At 35.8% G+C, this 23496-nt stretch overlaps 1 protein-coding gene across 1 annotated transcript; it reads right to left on the reverse strand.

Moving 5' to 3' along the window:
- Window positions 1-11090: 11090 nt before the first annotated feature.
- On the reverse strand, window positions 11091-15189 carry LOC105040920 (uncharacterized). Its single transcript, XM_010917677.4, has 2 exons — window positions 14813-15189; window positions 11091-12276 (listed from the first exon to the last, which is right to left on the reverse strand). The coding sequence occupies exons 1-2, from the start codon at window positions 15141-15143 to the stop codon at window positions 11303-11305; spliced, it is 1305 nt and encodes a 434-aa protein (XP_010915979.1). The 5' UTR covers window positions 15144-15189; the 3' UTR covers window positions 11091-11302.
- Window positions 15190-23496: the final 8307 nt, after the last annotated feature.

Consider the following 23496-nt stretch of genomic DNA (forward strand, 5'->3'; position numbering starts at 1 on the left):
AAAAATACCTCCTAAGCATCAGAAAGGTGGAGGGAGACATTTGTTGAAAAATATATCTTAAAATTAATAATTTATTTATAAATAATTATATTATTTATAAATTATATATAAATTATTAATTAATAAAAATTATTTGATATTTTTATTATAAATTATACATCTTCTTTATTGAACTCCTGTATTATGATAAAATCTTAAAACTACTTTCAATTGATAAAGATGGATTTATCATATAGTTTTTAAATTTATTCGTGACTAAACGATACGTTATTAGTAGGACGATAATGTTTATCAAGTATAGGTCTTTATATGCCATGTAGGTTGGTTGTCCTTATAACCAAAGAATGTGGAGATACTGGTATGGCATATAGGTGAAATATAGGAGTACATTTCATTAACATGATAAACTGCGGAGCACTCTGCTGTCAAGAATAGCTGGTGAAGGATATGAGTATAAGTATTCCTCCGATCTGAAATCATCACGATAACTTGCAAGTAACTCACTGTGCTTTAATGTCAGACTATCTGAATTTTTCTAATTCAGTGATGAAAGGTTTCTAGACGCAGTCAAGTACTAGCAAAGTCGGTGTGTGAGTCAAGATGAGATTGATCGCTTCTAATTTCAAGAGATAGTGCTATATTATATTTTAATTTAGTAAAATTTTGATCAAGATAATACTTGTGAGGAGTCACAGCATTTATAGATTGAAACACAAATCGGATGTACTAATTAAGAGTTGACAGTTTAACTCTGAAGTCATCCAGAGCATTGAGGATCAAAAGGATAAATTATACGGTAATCATATGCCACTAGGTTCTTGAATGTTGCTTTGCAATCATTCGATCTATCCGGACGTTGGATATCATTGCTAGATGGTCACTTCGATTAGTATAAAAATTTATTTCTATGCAACCGGCTTAGGTTCAAAACTATGAGATCACACACAAAGAGGTTCTTGTTTGATCAGATGGCTGATCAACGATTGAAAATCATTCAAGGATATAATCGTCAATGTGATTGATGATCAACCTTATACAAAGATTGTAATAAAATAATTATAGAAGGATTAATTAACAATTAAATTACTGATTCGCTTAATTTGATTGAGCATTGAAGCTTGAATCAAGTCTAATTGAATTAGATTCGATCCAATTAGGTTATGAGATGACCTAATCGCTAAGAATGATTGATTTCTGATTTGATCAGAGCTTGAGCTCGATTAATTCCTGATTAGATTAGAATTTAATCGAGTTTATTGAGCACCTAATTGGATTAGGTTCTCTTATTTATTAAGCTCTAACAAAATGTGTTCGGATTGGATCTAAATGGATAAACCCAAGAGACCAATTTGGATTGGATAAAACTCTAGCGCCAACCACCATATTCGACCTTTCTTTGTTTCACACAAATTCTAAATTTGCATGAATAATTTCCACACCAATTCAAAGGTTTATCGCCCCCTTGGGATGTGGATTAAGTCACTTCAATGTGAATTTTGAATTCAAGATTGGATTGGTTTTATTTGAATTCAAATTTAATTTGAATTTCGAATTCAAGTTTGAAATTGAACCACCTAACTTTCTATTCTTATCCATTTGGGATGCCAACTTGAAGAAGCCCTTTCTCTTGTGTGTGTGATATTAGATTTTTTTCATTGAGAAAAAGAGTGAAAAATCTGAGCATGAGGTTTTGGGTGGACGTGCCTTCCTTGGCGTGTGAGATAGAGGAGAGCCGGCTCCTCTTGGGTGAGTGACCTAGATTCTGATCTAGAGTTTTGGATGAGTGAAAAAATAAAGAGACAAGAAAGATTCTCCTCCTTCCTTCCACCATTACTTCCTCCTCCTATTCTATCTTTGACTTCGAAAGAGGTCGTGAGATCCGAAGAAAGGTGTAAATCAGCCATCAACAAGGTCTCCATGCGAGCTAGCAGTCCCGGAAGATCGACCAGACCAGGGCTTCATGTGAATGTTTTGTAGAGGTCGGATATCCTATGCGATTGCTGTGCAACCTGAAGAACCTTAGTTCCATGGTTGTCAGTTACGGTGATCTTCTATCCGCGCTCAGATATCAGATTTTGAACTCAATGATATTGTAGATATGATCTACTGTCATGTTGATTTGATCCATGCTTGCTGATTTTAGATTTCAGATTTTATATATATGCATTATATCATGTCATAGATCTTAGTGTAGGTTATTTTTAGATCAGATCTAATACGTGCATAGTAGATTAAATCGTTTAATCTAGTTTGCTTCTGCTAAAATTTTAAAAATGCATGTATAAAACACCTACTGTTTCCTTCAATTGGTATCAGAGCATAGGTTCATTATGTTATGAAAATATATATATATATATGCATATAGATCTAAAATCTGATTTATAAGTGAAGCATGAGATGTTTTTTATCCGATTTAGATGTGATCTAAAATAGTGATCAGATCTGAAATGATTTAGATTAGATCTAAATTTATGTATATATGATATGTTAGATTATATATCTTAGTAGCCTTGTACTCGGATTGAGTTCATCATCAGACCATCCGGTCATAAGAGGAAGCAGAAATTAAAATTTCTCTCTTGTCCATTCGACGGGTTCTCTTATGACATATAGGGATGTCACTGTGATATCTCATGAAGAAGAACCACGAAAAGAAGAAAACTTATTTTTTTGTAAAATTCTAGATTCAAAAATTTTAGGTTCTGTTGTATGTGATATAATTTTAATTTGTGCGAAAAGAAGTAACATCTAATTATTGTGAGAAAAATCTGAAATCATAAATAAATTTATATTAGATCTAAAAAAGATTTACGATTGATTTTATTACTGTTTATGTAAAGATATTTGATCTAAATTCTGTAATAAGTTGCTGTTCAACTTGCTGAGTCGACTCAGTTTTAATTTGAGTTGACTCAAAATCCTAGTTAATCGGCTCAATTTTCTTTTGAGCTGACTCAGTTATGTAAGTTGAAGAATGAAGGTTACTATTTATCACCACTAAGTTGACTATGTCTCAGAACTTAGTCGATCTAGTATGATAAGTCGGCTCACAAATTTTTGAATTAAATATTTTTGCATAAAAATTTGATGTAAAAGAGTTTACATCTGAAATGGTTTCGATTGAATCCTAAACCCATGTCAATGCTACACTTAATTAAGAATTAAGAGTTGAATCTTTAGATCTAGAATTGTGAATTTAAGATTCAATGATATTGCATAAAATATGGATATATGGGTTAGTTTGAATCATATCATTTAATTGGGTTAGACCTATGGTTAGAATCAAATAATAGACTAAATAGAGTAGTTGATCAAATCTAGCGAAAAGTTGATTTAGATTAAGTCAAGGACACTCTAGATCAAATACAATTATTGTAGTTGGTCAAAGATAAGACCACATGAACCTGATTGTTAGCTCAATGGTCGAATACGAGTCTATAGGCTGATCAAATCAAAACTGATAAACTGATTGGTGTCTAAGGTAAGTGGCTGAAAAGGGTTTTTAATTGGGACTGTTTTCTTTCTTTTCTAGCCAACTATGTTGATGTTTAACTAAGAAAAGAAACAAGGACCCTTCCATCAATGTCCACTTATCTGGCCAATGTGATCGATTAGATTTTGATTAGATCGCTTAATGATTTGGATTGATCCATGCTAGTTAGATAAATCAGTATTGACTGATTTAAGTGTTTCTGGACTGGCTTGTCTCTAGTTTTCTTTGATGACTTTGTGAAGCCAGTGGGAGGATTATGATTAACTGATCAATCTCTTCTCTTATTTTTAAAAATATATAAATAATTTTTTTAAATTATTAAATTCTTAAAATAAAATAGTTATGGGGATAACTAGATTATAGCTTCCCATTAAGGTGGATGATAATCGATCCAATAGTCTGATAATCATCGGAGGCACCGCATACCTGGTGCTTATCTGCTATTGAAATTATCATTCATTATATGATAACTCAATTGTGACTCTCTGATGGATGGTCAGGTTGGTCGAGCCACATTCGGGCTTGATCATTCGTTAGTTAGATGCATTGAGTGTGATCATGTTAATGGTTGGACCTAACTAGAATTTTCAATGGAGACATCACATGCCCGCTGAAGTGATATCTGGGGCAAAACTAATTACTAAAAATTATTTGAAGAAGCAATTGATTAAGAACCTATCCATAGATGTATATGGATTGGTCGAGCCACACTCGGGCCTATGTGCAGTCTGTGTGAATTCTAGTACCTGCTAAGGAATTAAAGTAATTCTTCGGATTGAAAGTAGAGGCTACCAATTCGTATAAAATAGTGAGAGAACCTTCCGATTAAAGTCCAAGTCTTTAGGCTTAAATAATTCATATACTAATAGGTCTTATGATTTTTTTTTTCACAGTTATAGCTAGTACCTTATCGCTCCGATCACTGTTGGACAGTGATAAATTGACGGGACTCAATTTCGATAGCTGATATCAAAAATTAAAGATCGTCCTAGAGCACGAGTGGATTTTATATGTTCTTACATATCCGATATCTAAGGAGCTTGCTCCGAATGCTTGTGGTATAGTTCGAGATACTTATCAGAAGTGGCTCAACGATCGAACCACGATGCGTTGCATCATACGGACGATGATGAATGATGAGTTCAATCATAAGTTTGAGGATGCTCAGTCGGAGGACATTCTGCAAGTGTTGAATGAGTCCTTTAGCATTCCTGATAACATTGAGAGGCACAAGACTAGTTGTACTGTCTTCAATGCTCGGATGAGAGAGGGGGTATCGATCACCGATTATGTACTGTACATGATTGAACAGATCAAGCACCTAAGCAAACTCAGATTTCTCTTGCAAGAGCAGCTTGAAAAAGATGTGATTCTGAACTCTTTGCCCAAGTCCTACCACCCCTTCCTCAGTCACTATAGAATGACTAACCCTGCAGTTAACTACTACGATTTGCTAGGGTTGCTGTAGACCTTTGAGAAGGATCACCAGCTCCACAAAGAGTCGGTGAATGTAGTGGGAGGGTCCTCTTTTGGATGTTGTCCCTTTGAAAAAGGAAAGAAGAAGAAGAATAAAAAGAAGATGCAGAGTGCTGGGGCATCTAAGCTTGTTCGGATCAAAAAATGTAAGGCTGATCAGAGTCAGACAAAGTGCTTCTACTGTAAGAAGCAGAGTCACTGAAAAAGAAACTGTCCTCAATATATTGCTTTCTTTGACCCAAACTGGCCAAATAAGAGAAAGAAGCAAGCAATTGCTGGTTAAGATAATTATATGATAATATTTTGCAACTTTTTTATTTATGATATTACGATTTGAGTATTGGATACCGGAAGTCTTATTAATATTTATAATTCATTGTAGGGACTTCAGATTAGTAGGAGGTTTGAAGACTGTGAGAGATTCCTAAACATTGGAGATGGAAGATCTGTTCCAATTATAACTATAGAAATTATCAAGCTTATTTTCAATTCTAATGTCATTGTTTTGAGTGATTGTTATTTTTGTCTGTCTTTTTTATTGATTGTAATTTCTGTAGGCCTTCTGATTATGAACGGATATGAAATTTCAATAAAAAATAATTATTGTGATATCATTATGAATAGTATTACTGTGATGAATGGATAAATGAGTAATAGTATTTACGTTTTATTACGATCTGTTAGTGTAATGTACACATCGAATAAGTATCTTAGATTAGATAATATCATGGATGCCTATCTTTGATATTGTAGGCTAGGTCATATTAACAAGAACAGGATAAACAAGTTAACTAAAGAGAGAATCCTCGAAGTCAATGATCATAAATCATTGCCGACTTGTGAATCATATCTTCTTGAAAAGATTACTAAATCACTTTTTACTGAAAAAGATGAACGAGCCAGTGAAGTTCTAAATCTAGTACATAGTGATATATGTGGATCAATGAATACATATGCCAGAGACGGGTATCACTACTTCATTATGTTCACTGATGACCTATCGAGGTATGGGTATATCTATCTTATGAAATATAAATCTGAATCATTTAAAATATTCAAATAATTTCGTAATGAGATTGAAAAATAAATTAAAAAAATATTAAAATTTTTCGATCTAATCGAGAAGGTGAATACCTTACCGATGAGTTTCTGACATATCTAGAAGAGATAAGATTATCTCATAATAGATCTCTTTTGGGACACCACAATATAATGGAGTGTCAGAAAGGAGGAATCAAACTTTGTTGGATATGATTCGATCCATGATGAGCTTTGTAAATCTATCGATCTTCTTTTTGAGATATACACTTGAGTCTGTCTGTTATATACTTAATAAGGATCCAAGAAAGTCTGTAAATAAAATACCATATGAGATGTAGACTGGGTGTAAGTCAGTGCTCTCACATCTTAGGGTTTGGAGGTGTCCGACTTATATCAAACATTTAAAAATAGATAAGCTTGGATCTAGATCTGATAGATGTTTATTTATTAGGTACCCGAAGGTGTTCATCAGTCATAGGGCTATCTTTTTGGAAAAAAAATTTTTTGAAAAAGAAACTAATGCCACTAAGGTTGAACTTGATGAAGTTCGACAGATAAAAAAATCGACACAAACAAGTAAAAATACAAAACTAGATTTAATTAGTTCAAACCCAAAATCTATCATAGAGGTTCCTTTGAAGAGATCCGATAGAGTACCGCATCAATCGGATAGATACTACGGTATCTTGGTCCGAAATGATGATCCTGTTGAACTTGATGAAAATAATGAAGATCCGATCACCTACATAGATGCCATGCAGACATCCGACTCTGATAAGTGGCTTGAAGCCATAAAATCTAAAATGGAGTCTATAAAGATTAATGATATATGGACACTCGTTGATCCATCTGAAGGGATAAAATCTATAGGATGTAAGTGAATTTTCAAAAAAAAAAGAGACGCAGACGGGAAGGTAGAAATTTATAAAGTCTGTTTAGTTGTCAAAGGATATCGTCAATATTATGGTATTGACTATGATGAGATATTTTCTCCTATAACAATGCTCAAATCTATTCGGATTATGTTTGCAATAGCAGCACACCTAGATTACGAAATTTGATAAATAGATATCAAAATCATTTTTCTAAATGGAGAGTTAGAAAAAGAGGTGAATATGATATAACCTGAAGGATTCACATCTACAGATGAATCTAAGATGTATAAGCTTCAAAGATTCATTTATGAATTGAAGCAGACATCTCGGAGTAGAAACATGTATTTTGATAAGATAATCAGAATGTATGGCTTCGTTAAGAATAGAGAAGAATCTTGCATCTACAAGTGGGCTAATGGTTTTGTGGTCATATTCTTTGTATTGTATGTGGATGATATTTTCTTAATCGAAAATGACATCCTCGCATTACAAGGTATAAAAGTTTGACTGTCATCCCAGTTCTTTATGAAAAATTTGAGAGAAGCATCCTACATCCTAGGAATGAAGATCTATAGAGATAGATCTAAGAGGTTGCTTGGATTATCCCAATCCACGTATATAGATACTGTGCTAAAATGATTCAGCATGGAGAATTTCAAGAAAGGCTATCTTTCAATAGCCATGGAATTACTCTCTCTAAGAAAGATTGTCTGACAACTCCATAGGAGAGAGAAAGCATATGAGTAGAATTCCATATAACTCAACAGTGGGATCTATCATATATGCCATAACATGTACGAGATCGGATGTGGCATACTCACTAGGGGTAGTAAGTAGGTATCAGTCTGATCTGGATGAGAACCATTAGAAGGTTATAAAAGCCATCCTTAAGTATTTAAGAAATACTAAAGATCAATGGCTAATTTATAGAGAATCTGACTTAAAACTGTGGGATTTATAGATTTCAGTTTTTAATCAGATCATGATGATAGAAAAAGTATGTCAGAATATATATTTATCCTAAATAGTAGGACGATCTGCTGAAAAAATTTTAAGTAGCATACTGTAGTTGATTCTGTTTACGAGGTGGAGTACATTGCGGCATCCGATGCTGCCAAAGAAGCTGTTTGATTGTGAAAGTTTGTCAGCGAGCTTGGATTTGTTTCCTCAATTGAAGATCCAGTTCTTTTGTATTGTGACAGCATTGGTGCCATCGCTCAAGCAAAGAAATTCAAGTCCCATCAAAAAACCATGCACATCCTCCATCGCTATCACCTTATCCGTGAGATCATAGATTGAAGTGACATCAATCTTCAAAAGATCGATGGAAAGGAGAATTTGGTCGATCCATTCACTAAAGTCCTCAGAATCAAGGAGTTCGATGATCTTAAGTGAAAGATGGGTATTAGATACTGTTTCGATTGATTTTAGTCCAATGAGAGTTGTTGAGAAATGTGTCCTAAAGTCAATCGTTTGTTTGTAAATGATTATGTTATTTATAAATTGTATATGAATTGTTAATTAATAAAATTTATTTAATATTTTTATCATAAATTGTGCATCTTTTTTTATCAAACTCTTGTGTTATGATGAAGTCCTTAGAACTACTTTCAATTAATAAAGGAAGATTTATCGTGTAGTTCTTAAACTTATTCACGATCAAACGATACGTTATTAGTAAGATGATAATGTTTATCAAGTATAGATCATTGTATGCCATATGATTTGGTTGTCCTAATAACCAAAGAATGTGAAAATACTAGTATGGCATGCAGGTAAAATGTAAGAGTATATTTCACTAAACATGACCAATTGCGGAGCACTTTGTTATTAAGAGTAGCTCATGAAGGATATAGATATAAGTATCCCTCTGACCTAAAAAAATCACGATGACTTATAAGCAACTCACTGTACTTTGGTATCGGACTATCTGAATTTCTAATTCAATGACAGAAGATTTCTAGGTGCAGTCAAGTACTTGCGAAGTCGGTGTGTGAGTCAAGATGGAATTGATCGCTCCTGATTTTAGAAGATAGTGCTACATTATATTTTAATTTACTAAAATCTTGATCAGAGTAATTTTTATAAGGAGTCATAGGATTTATAAGGTTGAGACATAAATCTAATGTACTGATTAAGAGTTGACAGTTTAACTCTGAAGTTATCCTGAGCATTGAGGGTCAAAGAAATGAATTATATGGTAACCATATGCCACTAGATTCTTGAATGTTGCTTTGCAATCATTCGTCCTATCCGGACGTCGCGTATCATTATTAGATAGTTACTTCGATTAGTACAAGAATTTGCTTCTATGCTAGCGGCTTAGATTCGAACCTGTGGGGTCATACACAAAGAGATTCCTGTCTGATCAGATGGTTGATCAACGATTACGAATCATTCAAGGGTATAATCGTCAATGTGATTGATGATTAATCTTATGCAAAGATTGTAATAAAATAATTATAAAAAAATTAATTAGTAATTAGATTATTAATTAGCTCAATTTGATGGAGCATTGAGATTTGGATCAAGTCTAATCGAATTAAATTCGATTAGGTTTGGTCCAATTAGGTCATGAGATGATCTAATAGTTAAAGATGATTGATTCCTGATTTGATTAGACCTTAAGTTCTATTAATTCCTGATTGAATTAGAATTTAATCGAATTCATTTAGTATCTAATTGGATTAAGTTCTCTTATTTATTTAGGCTCTAACCAAATGTGTTTGGATTGGACCTAAATGGATAAACCCAAAAGACCAATTTGGATTGAATAAAACCCTAGCACTAACCACCATATTCAGTCCTTCTTTGTTTCATGCAAATTCTAAATTTGCGTGAATCATTTCCATGCCAATTCAAAGGTTTGTCGCCCCCTCTGGATGAGAATTAAGTGACTTCAACTTGAATTTTGCATTCAAGATTGGATTGATTTTGTTTGAATTCAAATTTAACTTGAATTTCAAATTCAATTTTGAAATTAAACTACCTAACTTCCTATCCTTATCCATTTGGGACGCCAACTTTAAGAAGCCCTTTCTCTTGTGCATGTGATATGAGATTTTTTCACCAAGAGAAAGAGTGGGAAATCTGGGTGTGAGGTTTTGGATGGGCGTGCCTTCCTTGGTGTGTGAGATGAAGGAGAGCCGGCTTCTTTTGGATGAGTGACCTAGATTATGATTTAGGATTTTGGGTGTGTAGAAAAACAAAGAGAGAAGAAAGGTTCTCCCTCCACCACTACTTCTTTCTCCTCCTATTCCATCTTTGGCTTTGGAAGAGTTCGTGAGATCCGAAGAAAGGTGTAAATCAGCTATCTGCGTGAGCTAGCAGTCCTGAGAGATCAATCAGCCCAAGGCTTCGTGTGGATATTCCATAGAGGTCGGATATTCTGTACGGCTACTGTTCAACCTGAAGAACCTTAGTTCCATGATTGTTAGTTGCGATGATCTTGGGTTTTAAATTCAATGATATTGTAGATATGATCTACTGTTGTGTTGATTTGATCCATACTTGCTGATTTTAGATTTCAAATTTTATATATGCATTATATTATGTTATAGATCCTAGCATAGGTTGTTTTAAAGCAAATCTAATACGTGCATAGTAGATTAAATTATTTAATCTAGTTCATTTCTATTAAAATTTTAAAAAATACATGCATAAAACGTCTACTATTTTCTTCAATTGGTATGCATAACCACACTAGTATGGAAATTACTTGCTGTTCATCACAAGTAAGGTTTTTTTTTTTTTTGCTTCGTGAAAAAGAACATTGATGTGAGGAATAAAAAGATTGTGGATATATGGCTGAAAAAAATCAATGGCCGAACTCGAGTTAAGGTAGTATAGCCCAATTAAGCTCCCACCAAAGCACGTGCTCCATGCACCATTCTACATATTTGCGCAATTATTGTGATTGTGAGTGCTATACCATGCGGGCAGCGTCTCAATTAGCGTGGCATGAATGTGGTTGGCTATTAAAAACTTTAATCATAGTGATTAAAAGCTTTTAATCACAGTCACTCATTTGAGTTTTACCTATTCATTCCTCAAAAAAAAAAAAAAAAAAAAGAAAAAGAAAAAACCTATTCTTTCAAGAGGTTGTGCCGCTTTCCAGTTAACCCAATTGAGGATTGTGATCGAGGTATTCATCAAATCGATCTCCAATAAAACCTGAAGTATCTAAATCAAAAGACAGGTTCAGGTTCTTTATTAAACTTGGCACATTCATTTCATATACTTATTAATCATTTCTTTCCAAGCATATAGTACATAGGATCGAGAGAGCATAATATCAGAAAATATATATATATATATATATATATATGTATACCGAACCATATATAAATATATCAACTTGCAGAAACCTAGTAGAATTCTTGGTGCCAGATTCAGCTGATGCCACATGAAGACAGTCTCACCCCTTCCTGCTCTTCCTTTTATATATAAACGCCGCGATAACGGATGCAGCTGCAACAGATGACAACAAAAGCACAGCGGCCGGCTTATGCCTCTTGAAGAATGCCCTCATCTTCTTCTTATCACGATCCTCCTCAACTGTCTTCGTCTTCTTATCATGATACTCCCGAACCTTACGAACCTCCTTATCCAGAGCCGCATACACACAAGGATAAGGCGGACGCTCATCAGTCCTCTTCACCAAATCAAAAACCTCTTGCAGATTCTTCCACGTCCCTTTGATGAGACCCAATTCCTCCATCATCCGAACATCGCCGAGATCGCCAACCAATTCATTCATAAACTGGAAATATAGAGTCACCGGCCTCTGATCCTCCTTAGGCAAGCCATATTCCCATGCCAGGAGATTCCCAACAACTGTCTCTAACTTGAAGTCATGCACCAATGCCGGCATTCGCAGCGTTGGCTCGGAGAATTCGACATCAATGGCAGCCTTCGGTGAAGGTTCAAACCGCACGCCGGACCGTTTCAGCTGTCCAGCACTTGGACTTTGCCACGCCCCGCCGCTTCCCTTTTCATCGATCTTGCTCCCTACCAAGCTGAAATGCAGGCAATGCAGGAGATTTTCCTTCTGGAGCACATCTTTTCCAGGGTCTGCGGGTGCTGCGGAGTGGAAGGGGGAATAATACCCGCAGAATCGCCTGATCATGCCCTCGAAGTCATCTGCTAGCTTGTAGTGACGACCACCCAACTCTCCTTTTGCGGTCTCATTTTTTTTTATCGCATCCTCCACATGGTCCACAATATTTTTGATATCTTTAAGAGAGAGCTGGTTTTCGACCTTAATAATGTCTTTTACTATTTCTGCTTTCTCTCGATCCAAATTTTCTGTGATTTTGTTGAGTTCTGAGAAATATCCCACCACCAGAAAAACCCCGTCCACCTCCAGTGCATAATCTTCAGGGAGTGGCTCTGCCATCAGAAAAAAAAAAAAAGAAAAAAATCTTCAGCGCGTGGGTCTGGAGGCGTGCTACCTTGATCAGATTTTTCTGCAATTTTTTCTTGTTTTTGCACATGAAAAAAATTATTGGTTGGATCAGATCCATTAGCTCAGCAGTGGACTAATCCAGTCACAAAACAAACATGCACCAACATGGACAAAGAAGAGAAGGAAAAAAAAGGTGGGAGCTGAAGAGCGTGTTTGTATGCATCACGTACTTCCCCGTTGGACTGGCCCATCAGCCCAGTGGTGGACATGATTCAACTAAAAATTTCTGACGTACATCTCCCAAGTAACATGTTAGAATAAGAGATATTGTGAGATTATTTTCTTGATATATTTAATCTTCACTTCTAAGATCATGATTGCTTCAAATGAGCCCCTCGTCCGATTCGAAGCGCGGAGGAATATAAAGCCCTTGACTTTATTAATTCTTTTTAAAATATTGCGACATTCTCACCATATAAATAAATAAATAGTTTTTTAAAAAGGTACTGCAAGACAGGGGACAAATCTAGATTGGGAAATTCTAAAAAACACCCACCAAGTCAGCAGTTAACGAAACCGTAGGGAAGGCAACTCACAATGCCGACCTACCCACATGCATCAGCCTTATGACCTGAGTGCTGATCTGCCCAGTGGTAGCAACACTCAAACTTAAATCCAACATATATAGACAGATGTAAGCCATCTAGATAGATGCATCCTTTGACCCCGATTATTCTCACCATCAAGCTTGAATACGAAACAAAAATTTACTCTGGGTGGTTTTTAATTGGAACAAGTTCAATATGAGATTGATAAATTGGGAATTAGGAAGGAAATCGACAATTCATATACTAGAGCTTTGGTCAAAAACAAAATATAAACATTTACTTCGCAGGCAATGACTAAAACACCATGGTAACAATTACATTATTCACAGTACATGAAAACTATCATATAAATACATGTGGGTGCGCCTAGCTGGATATATATCCATATACATGCATATGTATGCATATACATGTGCGCATGGAGATATTTATCTGGTGAAGATTGGACCGTAGCCCGTCCATCCCATCCCGAACCTTATTTTGGAGGCCCAAACTGCTCGATATATGTCGACATATGTCCACATAAATCCAGATGACTCTACTTTATTTCGTGGGCATATTGAACGTGGCACCTATACATTAGATCTCAGGAAAAAAAAAAAAAAAATGCTGTTGCCAAAATCTAGTAACAGGCCTGGGTCTTGCCATGCCCGAACCTGATCAAACCCTCTAGCACCCGTACTCCCACCTATTTTAAATTAATATGACCCTTTACTTGTGCAGCATTATCTATATCTTCGGAGAAAAGGCTTTTCTTCTTAAAAGTAGGCATAATCTATATTTCGTTGCCCCTGTCCTGACGATTGGGAAAGGATTGTTTATAATATCCCATTGTATTTTGAACGATATTGGGCATTAAACTTTTTGGGCAGGCTACTGGAGTGGTGGTGTTTGGGTTCAGACGAAGTGCCTATCATCCAACTTATTTCGCATGGGCTAGCAAAAGTCACCCAGTCTGATAACACGTACCTGACGTAACCCAAGTAGAAGAAACAGACCTATCAAAAAGGAGGACACTGTCCGGTAGGACGAGCCAAGTCAATCTCAGGAATAATTTCTTCATTCTTAATCCCCATTATTAATCATGAAGAAAAATCAAAGACTCGTTTGAATTTTTCGTGGCACGAGAAATAATAATATATTTTTTTAAAAATATTTTTTTAAAATTTATAATCAAAATTTAATAAAATATCAATGAATGATTAGAATGAAATACTGAATAATAATATAATATTATATTAATATTATTTTAATATTTATATAAATATAATATTAATATTTTTTATATTTTAATATTATTTTAATATTTATATTAATATAATATTTTTATTAATATCAATATAATATAATATTTATATTTATATTAATAAATTTATTATATTAAAATATTCATATTATATTAATATAATATTAATATATTAATATTATATGAACATAATAAATTATTATGATTTAATGTTATATTATAATATATTAATATTATATTTATATTAATATAAATATAATATTTATATTTATATAAAATTTATGAGTAAAAATATATAGTTTTGTATTTACTAAAGATATAATAGATATTTTATACAGTTTTTTAAGAAAAATAGGTGTCCATCCAAATATAAGTTATTTTATTATAAGTCACATTTTTATGATCAATCAAACATATCAAAATTCTATTCTCAGGAAGTAATTTTTTAAAAAATTATTTTTTGAAAATTTTTTTTTTTTTATGAACCAAACGAGTCCCAAAAAATTATTAATATATACAAGATATCAAGATGGCTCGTAACACTGCAGCCCAAATCGAATGCGACTGAACTATATAGATTAACAAACTTAACGTACATAATATGCATGCATGCATTTATCTGTGTATGTTTTTTTGTGGATAGGGGGAAGCCTATAGTATTAGTACCTTTTTGGTCTTCCCCTGCAACTCCTGCACTCGTTTTTTGGCCTTCAGTGGCGATGGGAGGCTTGCATTCTTTGGCTATCGCAACCAACAGCTTCTTGGCCGCCTCAAGTTCGGTCTCCGTCTTTACGAGCTTCCCGGTGATGGCATGGTAAACGATTTCGGCTTTCAACTGCAAGCATTTGCGCCAATTGGTGCTTTCTCTGGGGTCCGCATAGGTGGCGAAGTAGATGGTTCTCGGCTCAAATACATCGCGGTTGGCCGCTTTCATGCGCTGGTAATCTGGGGACTTCCGAACTTGTTCGAGGCCAGAGGCTGGTTGTTTCGACGACATTGCGAAGAGGAATTTGCAATGTCTTTTGGGACTCAGGCAAGTTGGTTTTGGGGACGAGAGGGTAACCACGAGCCAGAGCTATATATAGAGAGAGAGAGTAGATAATAGCTAGGATGCGTCTTGCTCGCACTAAGCTCTCCACATTCCTTGCTTTTCGACGGGCTGGAATGAGCACGAGGATAGGACAGGGGAAGGTATTTGTGTAACACTCCATTTGCTGGCTAATCAAGGAAACGAGGTTCCTAAACTATGGGACCAAGTATCTTAGTCCAGCCTATGGTTATATTCCATTCCTATACATGTCCTTATGCAAGCAATCTTTTTTTTTTGGGTGCACATGCAAGCAATCTTTGTTTCTATAGGGTTTGTGGTAGCCTTGAAATCTATATATACAAGTAACATAAGGTTGGAATATATTCAATTTTTTCTTCCCTAGCAGCTTGGAATGACACGTGTGCGGCACTGGCCTTGAAAAAGATCAGTTTAGCGCCGCGTGCTTGAAGCTAAAATACGTCAGCCCCGTGGACTAGGTCGGAGCCCAGCAGTCTTGGGAGGAAATCCCACAGGGTCATGTACATTGATGGTGTTGGGACAAAGAAGAGAGAGAGAACCACGAAGATAAAATGGTAGAGGGCAAAAAAAGAAAAAAAAGAGAACATCCACGTTTAACATGAAAAATTTAAATCGAAAAAAAATCACGACATCAAGCCAAACCAATCACTACTTCTAGAAAATCCAATATAAAAATGATTATAAGTAGAATTCCTCAAAAAATTAGTAGAGGGCAAAGATCTATCACTCAAAAATAGATCTTCTTTCTTTTCTTCTCAGAAGGCTAGCTCCTCACACCGTCTAAGTGCATGCCTCTAAAATCCTCGTGACCCACCTTTAAATAGACCTCGAAATTCTAAGACAATTTGGCCCAAATCGCATCACAAAAATCAAGTCGACTCATACTGAGGTTGAGTCGACTCGCCTGAAATCGAGTCGACTCATGCTGGAATTGAGTCGACTCGTCTGCATGCCATCCACAGGGTCCCAAAATATGGCTCTCTGTCAGACTTTTCCTCTGAGACGGAGTCATCTTGAACTGAGACCAAGTCAACTCGCATGAAGCCAAATCGACTCACACTGGAACGAGTCGACTCGGATGCAAAACTTTCTGCCTCTTTAGCTAATCCTTATATAGGCTGCTATTTTAACTCTTTGACCTATGGACAAACTTTGGATTTCTTCACAAGGCTTCAAACTGATCAATTGGGTCATGTTCATTAAGGAGGGATGAAACCCAATAAACTTTTCCTTCCTATTTATGAGGAACCCACCAACATCAAACCAGCGACCTCTCTGCACACCTCCAACTTCTCTCTTAAAAGTACCTTTGTCATCATATCAGCTGCATTCATATCAGTGTAAATTTTTTCGAGATGCAACTCCATTTGCTCTAACACATCTCGAATCCAATACATATGCATATTAATATGCTTTGACTTGGAATGAAAGGTAGAGTTTTTACTCAAATGAATTATGCTCTGGCTATCACAATGAACAACATACTTATTCTGCTTCATCTTGAGCTCTTGTAGAATTATTTTATCTAAAGTATTTTCTTGCATGCCTCTATCACCACAATATATTCAGCTTCTGTGGTGGATAAGGCAATACACTTCCGGAGCTTAGATTGCCATGACACAGCTCCTCCCATAAATATGACTAAATAACTTGAGGTCGACTTCCTCAAATCAACATCATCTGTCATATCAGTATCAGTATATCCTTCAAGCAATGGCCTCTCACCTCCCAAATATAAATAAAATTTGGAAGTATTATGTAGATACCTCAAAATCCACTTCACTACCATCCAATGTTGCTTGTTCAGATTTAAAAAAAATATGCTCACAACACCTATTGAATGACCAATATCGGATTTTGTATACACCATTGCATACATTAAACTACCGACCACCGAAGCATAGACTGTATGTCTCATCTCCTCCTTCTCTACATCAGTAGAAGGATATTGTTGAGAACTCATTCTGAAGTGATTGGTCAATAGAGAACTCACAGGCTTGAATTTGTCCATGCCGAATCTCTAAAGCACCTTCTCAATATAACCTTTTTGTGATAACCACAACTTTTTGATCTCTCTGTCACGAGAAATCTGCATGCTAAGCACTTACTTTGCTGCATCCAAATCCTTCATAACAAAAGATTTACTAAGTTCATCCTTCAATATACAAATCTTCTTCATATCATGACCCACAATAACCATATCATCAACACACAGCAAAAGAATGATAAAATCACTATCATCAAATTTTTGCACATAGACACAATGATCTGACAATATCTTCTAGTAGCTATGATCAACCATGAAGGAGTCAAACTTTTTATATCATTGGCGCGGTGCTTGCTTCAGTCCATATAAGCTTTTCCTCAACCTACACCAATCTTTCCTTGCCTTTGACTTTAAAGCCCTCTGATTGTTTCATATAAATCTCCTCCTCTAAATCATCATGAAGGAAAGCCGTTTTCACATCAACCTACTCGACTTCAAGATTTAAACGAGCAACTATACTTAGGACAATACGAATAGAGCTCATTTTAACTACTGGAGGAAAAAAATTTTCAAAGTCAATACTTTTTATCTGGCTGAACCGTTTCACAACTAACTTTGCCTTGTACCTTGGTTGAGAAGTCTTCTCTTGAGCTTTCTTTTTGAACACCCACTTGTTCTTCAAAGCTTTTTTGTTATTCGAGAGCTTCACCAAATCATATGTTTGGTTCTTATGTAATGAGTTCATCTCCTCTTGCATATTCTCCATCCACTTCTGACCATCACCACATGAAATGGCCTCTTGGTAGTCTTCTGGCTCTCCTCCATCAGCAAATAACACATATTAGATAAGTATCTCTTGGATGGGATATGCTCTCGTGCAGATCTCCATAGCTGTACCTCTACTTGCTGTTCAGCTTTAGCATTCTCAGTCTCTGATTGTGTATCAGCAGCAATAGAGCTTTCTGATTCATTAGAAGAGTCCAGCTGTATGTTTTTAGCACCCATTTGTGTATCGCTGCCATTAGCTTCAGGTTGTTGCTGTCCAATCAACTCTCTGATCTCCAGATCAATAAAAATAACCCTTGAAACCTCTATCTTCTCCTTGATGTCATCAAGAAACTAATCCTCCAAGAAGACCACATCTCAGCTACGAATAATCTTCTTGTTTATTGGATCCCATAGACGATATCTGAACTCTTCATTAGGATACCCAAGAAAGATACACTCCCTTGACTTTGTGTTCAACTTTGTTCTTTCATCTTTTGGCACATGCACAAGTGCTCAACAACCGAACACTCACAGGTGATCATAAGAGACTTTCCTTCCAGTCCACACATACTCTGGAACATCGCCATCTAGCCACAAACTTGAAGTGATGTTGATAATATGAACGGCGGTCCTCAAGGCCTCATCCCAAAATGACTTTAATAGCTTGGCATTTGACAACATGCAGTGAACTCACTCCACAACAGTACAATTCATTCACTCGACCACAGCATTGAGCTGTGGTATCTTAGGAGTTATCTTCTAATGTCAAATTATCTTGCTCCTGCAATAAGCATCAAAAGGATCCAAGTACTCATCTCCATTGTCGGTTCGGATGCATTTGAGGGTCACCCTAATGTCCCTTTCCACCATAGCATAAAATTACTTAAAAACTTCGAATACTTGATCCTTGCTGTTCAAAGGATAAGTCCACACTTTTCTTGAATAATCATCTATGAAGGAAACAAAGTAAAACAACCACCAAATGTCCTAACTGACATAGGACTACATACATCCGAATGTACCAAATCAAACGCATTCCTCCTTCTAGTATGAATCTTATTTAAGAAAAAAATATGATGTTGTTTACCAACTAAGCAATGAACACAAGATTTGAAAGTTACACCTTTGAAGTCAGATAGATGCTTCCCCTTTGTGAGGTGTCGAAGACACTTCTTGCCAACATGACGAAGACACTTATGCCATAGCTCCAACAGAGAATAATCTTCACTTGTGTTCACCTTTCCATCACATACTTTAGCCTCCATCTGATATAGAGAACAACATCTCTTTTCCTTTGCCACAATAAGGGAACCACGAGTCAGCTTGCATTGTTCTCCACTAAAGAAACTGTAGCAGCCTTCTTCATCGATCTTTTTCATAGATAGCAGATTATTTCGAAGATCTGGTACATGCCTCACATTCTTGAGCACCTGCCTAGAACCAAGATTGATCTTAATACAGATATCACCGATTCCCATGATGTTAGAAGAGCCAGTATTGCCCATCTTAACCATGCCATTATGACTTCGATAGGATGAAAAAAGATCCTTCCAAGTAATATGATATGAGGCATCCGAGTCAATCACCCAACTTGAGCCATCACCAGCAATACAAAAATAAGAATCCAGTGATGAGCAAAAGATAACCTCCCCTTCAGCCACAATAACTGAAGACTTCTTAGATTCCGACTTCTCATCACCTTTTTCTTTTCTTTTAGCTCCTTCTTCAATGCTCGACAATATTTTTTAATGTGGCCAAGCTTCTTGCAATGATGACAGTTGCCTCTAAATTTTGACTTTGATCTCCCCCTTGAACCATCATGCCTTCCTTGCTTGTGATCCAAGCTCCTCCTCCTCTTTTCAACAATCAATGCATTGGAAGAGGATATACCCGATGATTTCCTTCCAACCTCCTCATTCAGCAAGACAGAAGTGACAATTGAAGGAAACATACGGCAGTGCTATGCATGCAATTTTAAAAATTTTATGCAGCAAAACTATTAGATTAAACGATTTAATCTAATTTATATACATAAGATCTAATCTAGACTATCATGTCAAGATCTATAATATGATTTAACATATATTTTAAGATCTGAAAATAAAAACTACATCGATCTAATTGATGCTGCAATCTAGATCTAACTCTTAGATCTACAAAAACTACTCTAACAAGTTCAAAATTTGTTACCTGATTGTGGGAAACTGATCTCCACAAATAACTCATGTAGGAGAGAGTCTCTTTTGATTGTTCATAGCCACATAAAATCATCCAACCTCTACGGAACGTCCACATGAAGATCGGTGCAGATCAGGCTTCTTGAAAGTGCTAGCTTGTAAGGATCTTCGAGGCTGATTTCTCTCTTCTTCTTAAAAAATCATGGATGCTCCAAAGGAAGAGAATATCTAGAGGAAGAAGAGGAGAGGAAAAAGAGCTTTGGAGAAAAAATAAATTCAGCAAGGAGAACACATGGGGCGTCCACTATTGGAGCTCCCTTTATATAGACAAGGGCTAGGGTTTTGGGTCCAAGGGAGAGGGCGCCAATAGAGTCCACGCTAAACACCTTTTGGGCATCCCAAAAATTTCATAAATGAGAGTTGACGTGGGGAAGGAGATCAAGAGTCTCACATGCCCAAAAACTCTTCATAAAAATTTAGAAAAAAATCAATTGGTGCCTCCCTTCTTTTCTTGTTTGAAAAATCTCTTTCCTTCTTATCACCTTATCTCTAATTCGGATCACATTCGAATTAGGCAAGAGATAAGATCATGACTCACTATACTTTGCTGCCCGCCCTTACTAGGCCCACTCTCATCATGCCAAAAATCTCAAGCCAAATCCAATTTGGCATTGAGAACAGGTGGATGGGTCCAAGGTGGCGCAAGGATAAGAGATAGAATTCCTATTGGCTTGAATCAAATCAAATCTAATTCTAAATCAAATCAAATCTGGTTTGAATCCAATGATAGAAATGAACCTAATCTAATTAAGAATCTAATTATCTCAATAAATTTTTAACCTAATTAGAAATTAGCTGAGTCCAAGTCCTGATTAAATTAGGATCAAATTTTTTTTACAAGGCTTGATCAAATCAAACTCAATCTAAGTCAAACTGAATCCAATTCAATTAGACTTGATTCAAAGCTCTTTGCTCAATCAAATTGAGTCAATTAGTAATCTAATTACTAATTAATTCTACATCAATAGCAGAATTCCAGTCCAATGGGACTCTCCTCCAGAGTCCTAGTTTCAGTGGGACTCTTCATCCGAGTCATAATCCAATTAGATTCTTCAACCATCAGATCAGACCGAATCTTCTAATATGTGTGATCCCATAAGTTCGAACCTAAATCGATAGTATAAAAATAAATTTTTATACTAATCGATGTAACCATCTAGTAATGAGACCCGATATCTGGATAGATCAAAAGATTACAAAAGAACATTCTAGAACCTACTAGCGTATGGTTACTGTATAATTCATCCCTTTGATCCAAATACTCAAGGTGACCTAGGGTTTAACTGTCAACTCTAGTATAGTCGATCATATTATATTTCAACCTTTCAAATCTATCACATGAAATGTTCTGACCAAGATTTTACTAAATCAAAATACACTGATGCATATCTCCTACTAATTCAGATAAGTCAATTCCATCTTAACTCACGCACCGACTTGATAAGTACTTGATCGTACCCAGTAACCTTCCGTCATTGAATTATAAACTCAGATGGTCTGGTATTGAAGTATAGTGAGTTGTTTATAAGTCACCATGATGATCTCAGATCAGAGGGACACTTATACCTATATCCTTTACGAGCTACTCTTGACAGCAGAGTACTCGATAAATAGTCACGTTTGGTGTGAATGTATACCTACATTCTACCTGCATGTTATACCAGTATCTCCACACTCTTTGATTAAGAGGACAACCAACTCAGATGACACACAATAATCTATACTCGATATTGCTATTGTCCTATTAACAGCATATCATTTGATCACGAACATTTTTAAGGACTAAACGATAAATCTTTCTTTGTCGATAAAATATAGTCCTAAGGACTTATCACAACATAGGAGCTCAAATAAGATGGATAAAATATGATGAAAAAGTTAAATAATTTTTATTAATAAAAAATTATATATAAATTATAATTATAAGCACAATCATCAACAGACTGACGATTGACTTTGGAATACATTTTTCAACAACTTTCATTTGGGCTAAAGCCAATCGGTACAGTATCGTATACTCATGTTTGACTTGTGATCATCGAACTTTTTGATTTCAAGAGCTTTAGTAAATAGATTGATTGGGTTCTTCTTTCCATCGATCTTCGGAAGGTCGATGTCATCTCGATCCTCGATCTCCCAGATAAGGTGGTAATGGCACAGAATATGTTTGGTGCGCTGATGGGACTTCAGCTCCTTGGTTTGAGCAATGGCTCCAGTATTGTCATAGTATAACAGGACAGGGCCATCGATAGAGGGTGCCACTCCGAGCTCGTCGATGAACTTTCGCAATCATATAACTTTTTTCATAGCATCGGATGTCGCGATATGTCACGGTGTGCTGTTTGAAATTTTTCTAACAGATTACTTCACCATTCAGGATAAAAATATAATCCGATACACTCTTGCTATCGTCATGATCTGACTGAAAGCTGGAGTCAGTGAACCCCACTAGTTCAAGTCAGTTTCACCATACACAAACCACTAATCTTTAGTATTTCATAAATACTTAAAGATGGTCTTTACGACCTTCCAGCAATTCTCTCTTAGATCAGACTGATATCTACTCACTACCCCTAGTGAGTATGTCATGTCTGATCTTGTATATATCATGATGTACATTATAGAACCCACTGCCGAAGCATATGAAACTCTATTCATATTCTCCCTCTCTTGAGGAGTTGTCGGACAATCTCTCTTTGAGAGAGAAATTTCACGGCCTATCGGGAGATAGCCTTTCTTGAAATTTTTTATGCTGAACTGCTTCAGCATAGTATCTATGTACGTGGACTGGGATAATCCAAGTAATCTTTTCAATCTATCTCTATAGATCTTCATCCCAAGAATGTAGGATACTTTTTTCAAGTTCTTCATAGAGAACTGAGATGATAATCAAACTTTTATTCTTTGTAATGTAAGGATGTCATTTTCGATTAAGAGAATGTCATCCACATACAGAACAAGGAATACAACTACAGAGTCATTTATCCATTTGTAAATGTAGGATTCTTCTCCATTCCTAACGAAGCCATACGTTCTGATAACCTTATCAAAATGCATGTTCCAACTTCTAGATGCCTGCTTCAATCCATAGATGGATCTCTAAAGCTTGTACACTTTAGACTCATCTATGGATGTGAAATCCTCAGACTGTATCATATACACTTCTTGTTCCAGCTCTCCATTCAGAAAAGCTATTTTTACATCTATTTGCTAGATTTCATAGTCCATGTGTGCCACTATCGCAAGCATAATCCGAATTGATTTGTACATTACCATAGGAGAAAATATT

This window comes from Elaeis guineensis, chromosome 3 (assembly GCF_000442705.2).
Source record: "Elaeis guineensis isolate ETL-2024a chromosome 3, EG11, whole genome shotgun sequence".
In the NCBI taxonomy this organism is placed as follows: Eukaryota; Viridiplantae; Streptophyta; class Magnoliopsida; order Arecales; family Arecaceae; genus Elaeis; species Elaeis guineensis.

What these genes read in the sequence shown, in the direction of transcription:
- LOC105040920 (XM_010917677.4), bottom strand. Translation starts at nt 15,143, where the DNA reads ATGTCGTCGAAACAACCAGCCTCTGGCCTCGAACAAGTTCGGAAGTCC. An exon ending in TGCAGGGGAAGACCAAAAAG is followed by an intron (nt 12,277 to 14,812) that starts GTACTAATACTA and finishes TTCTGATGGCAG; the next exon opens with AGCCACTCCCTGAAGATTAT.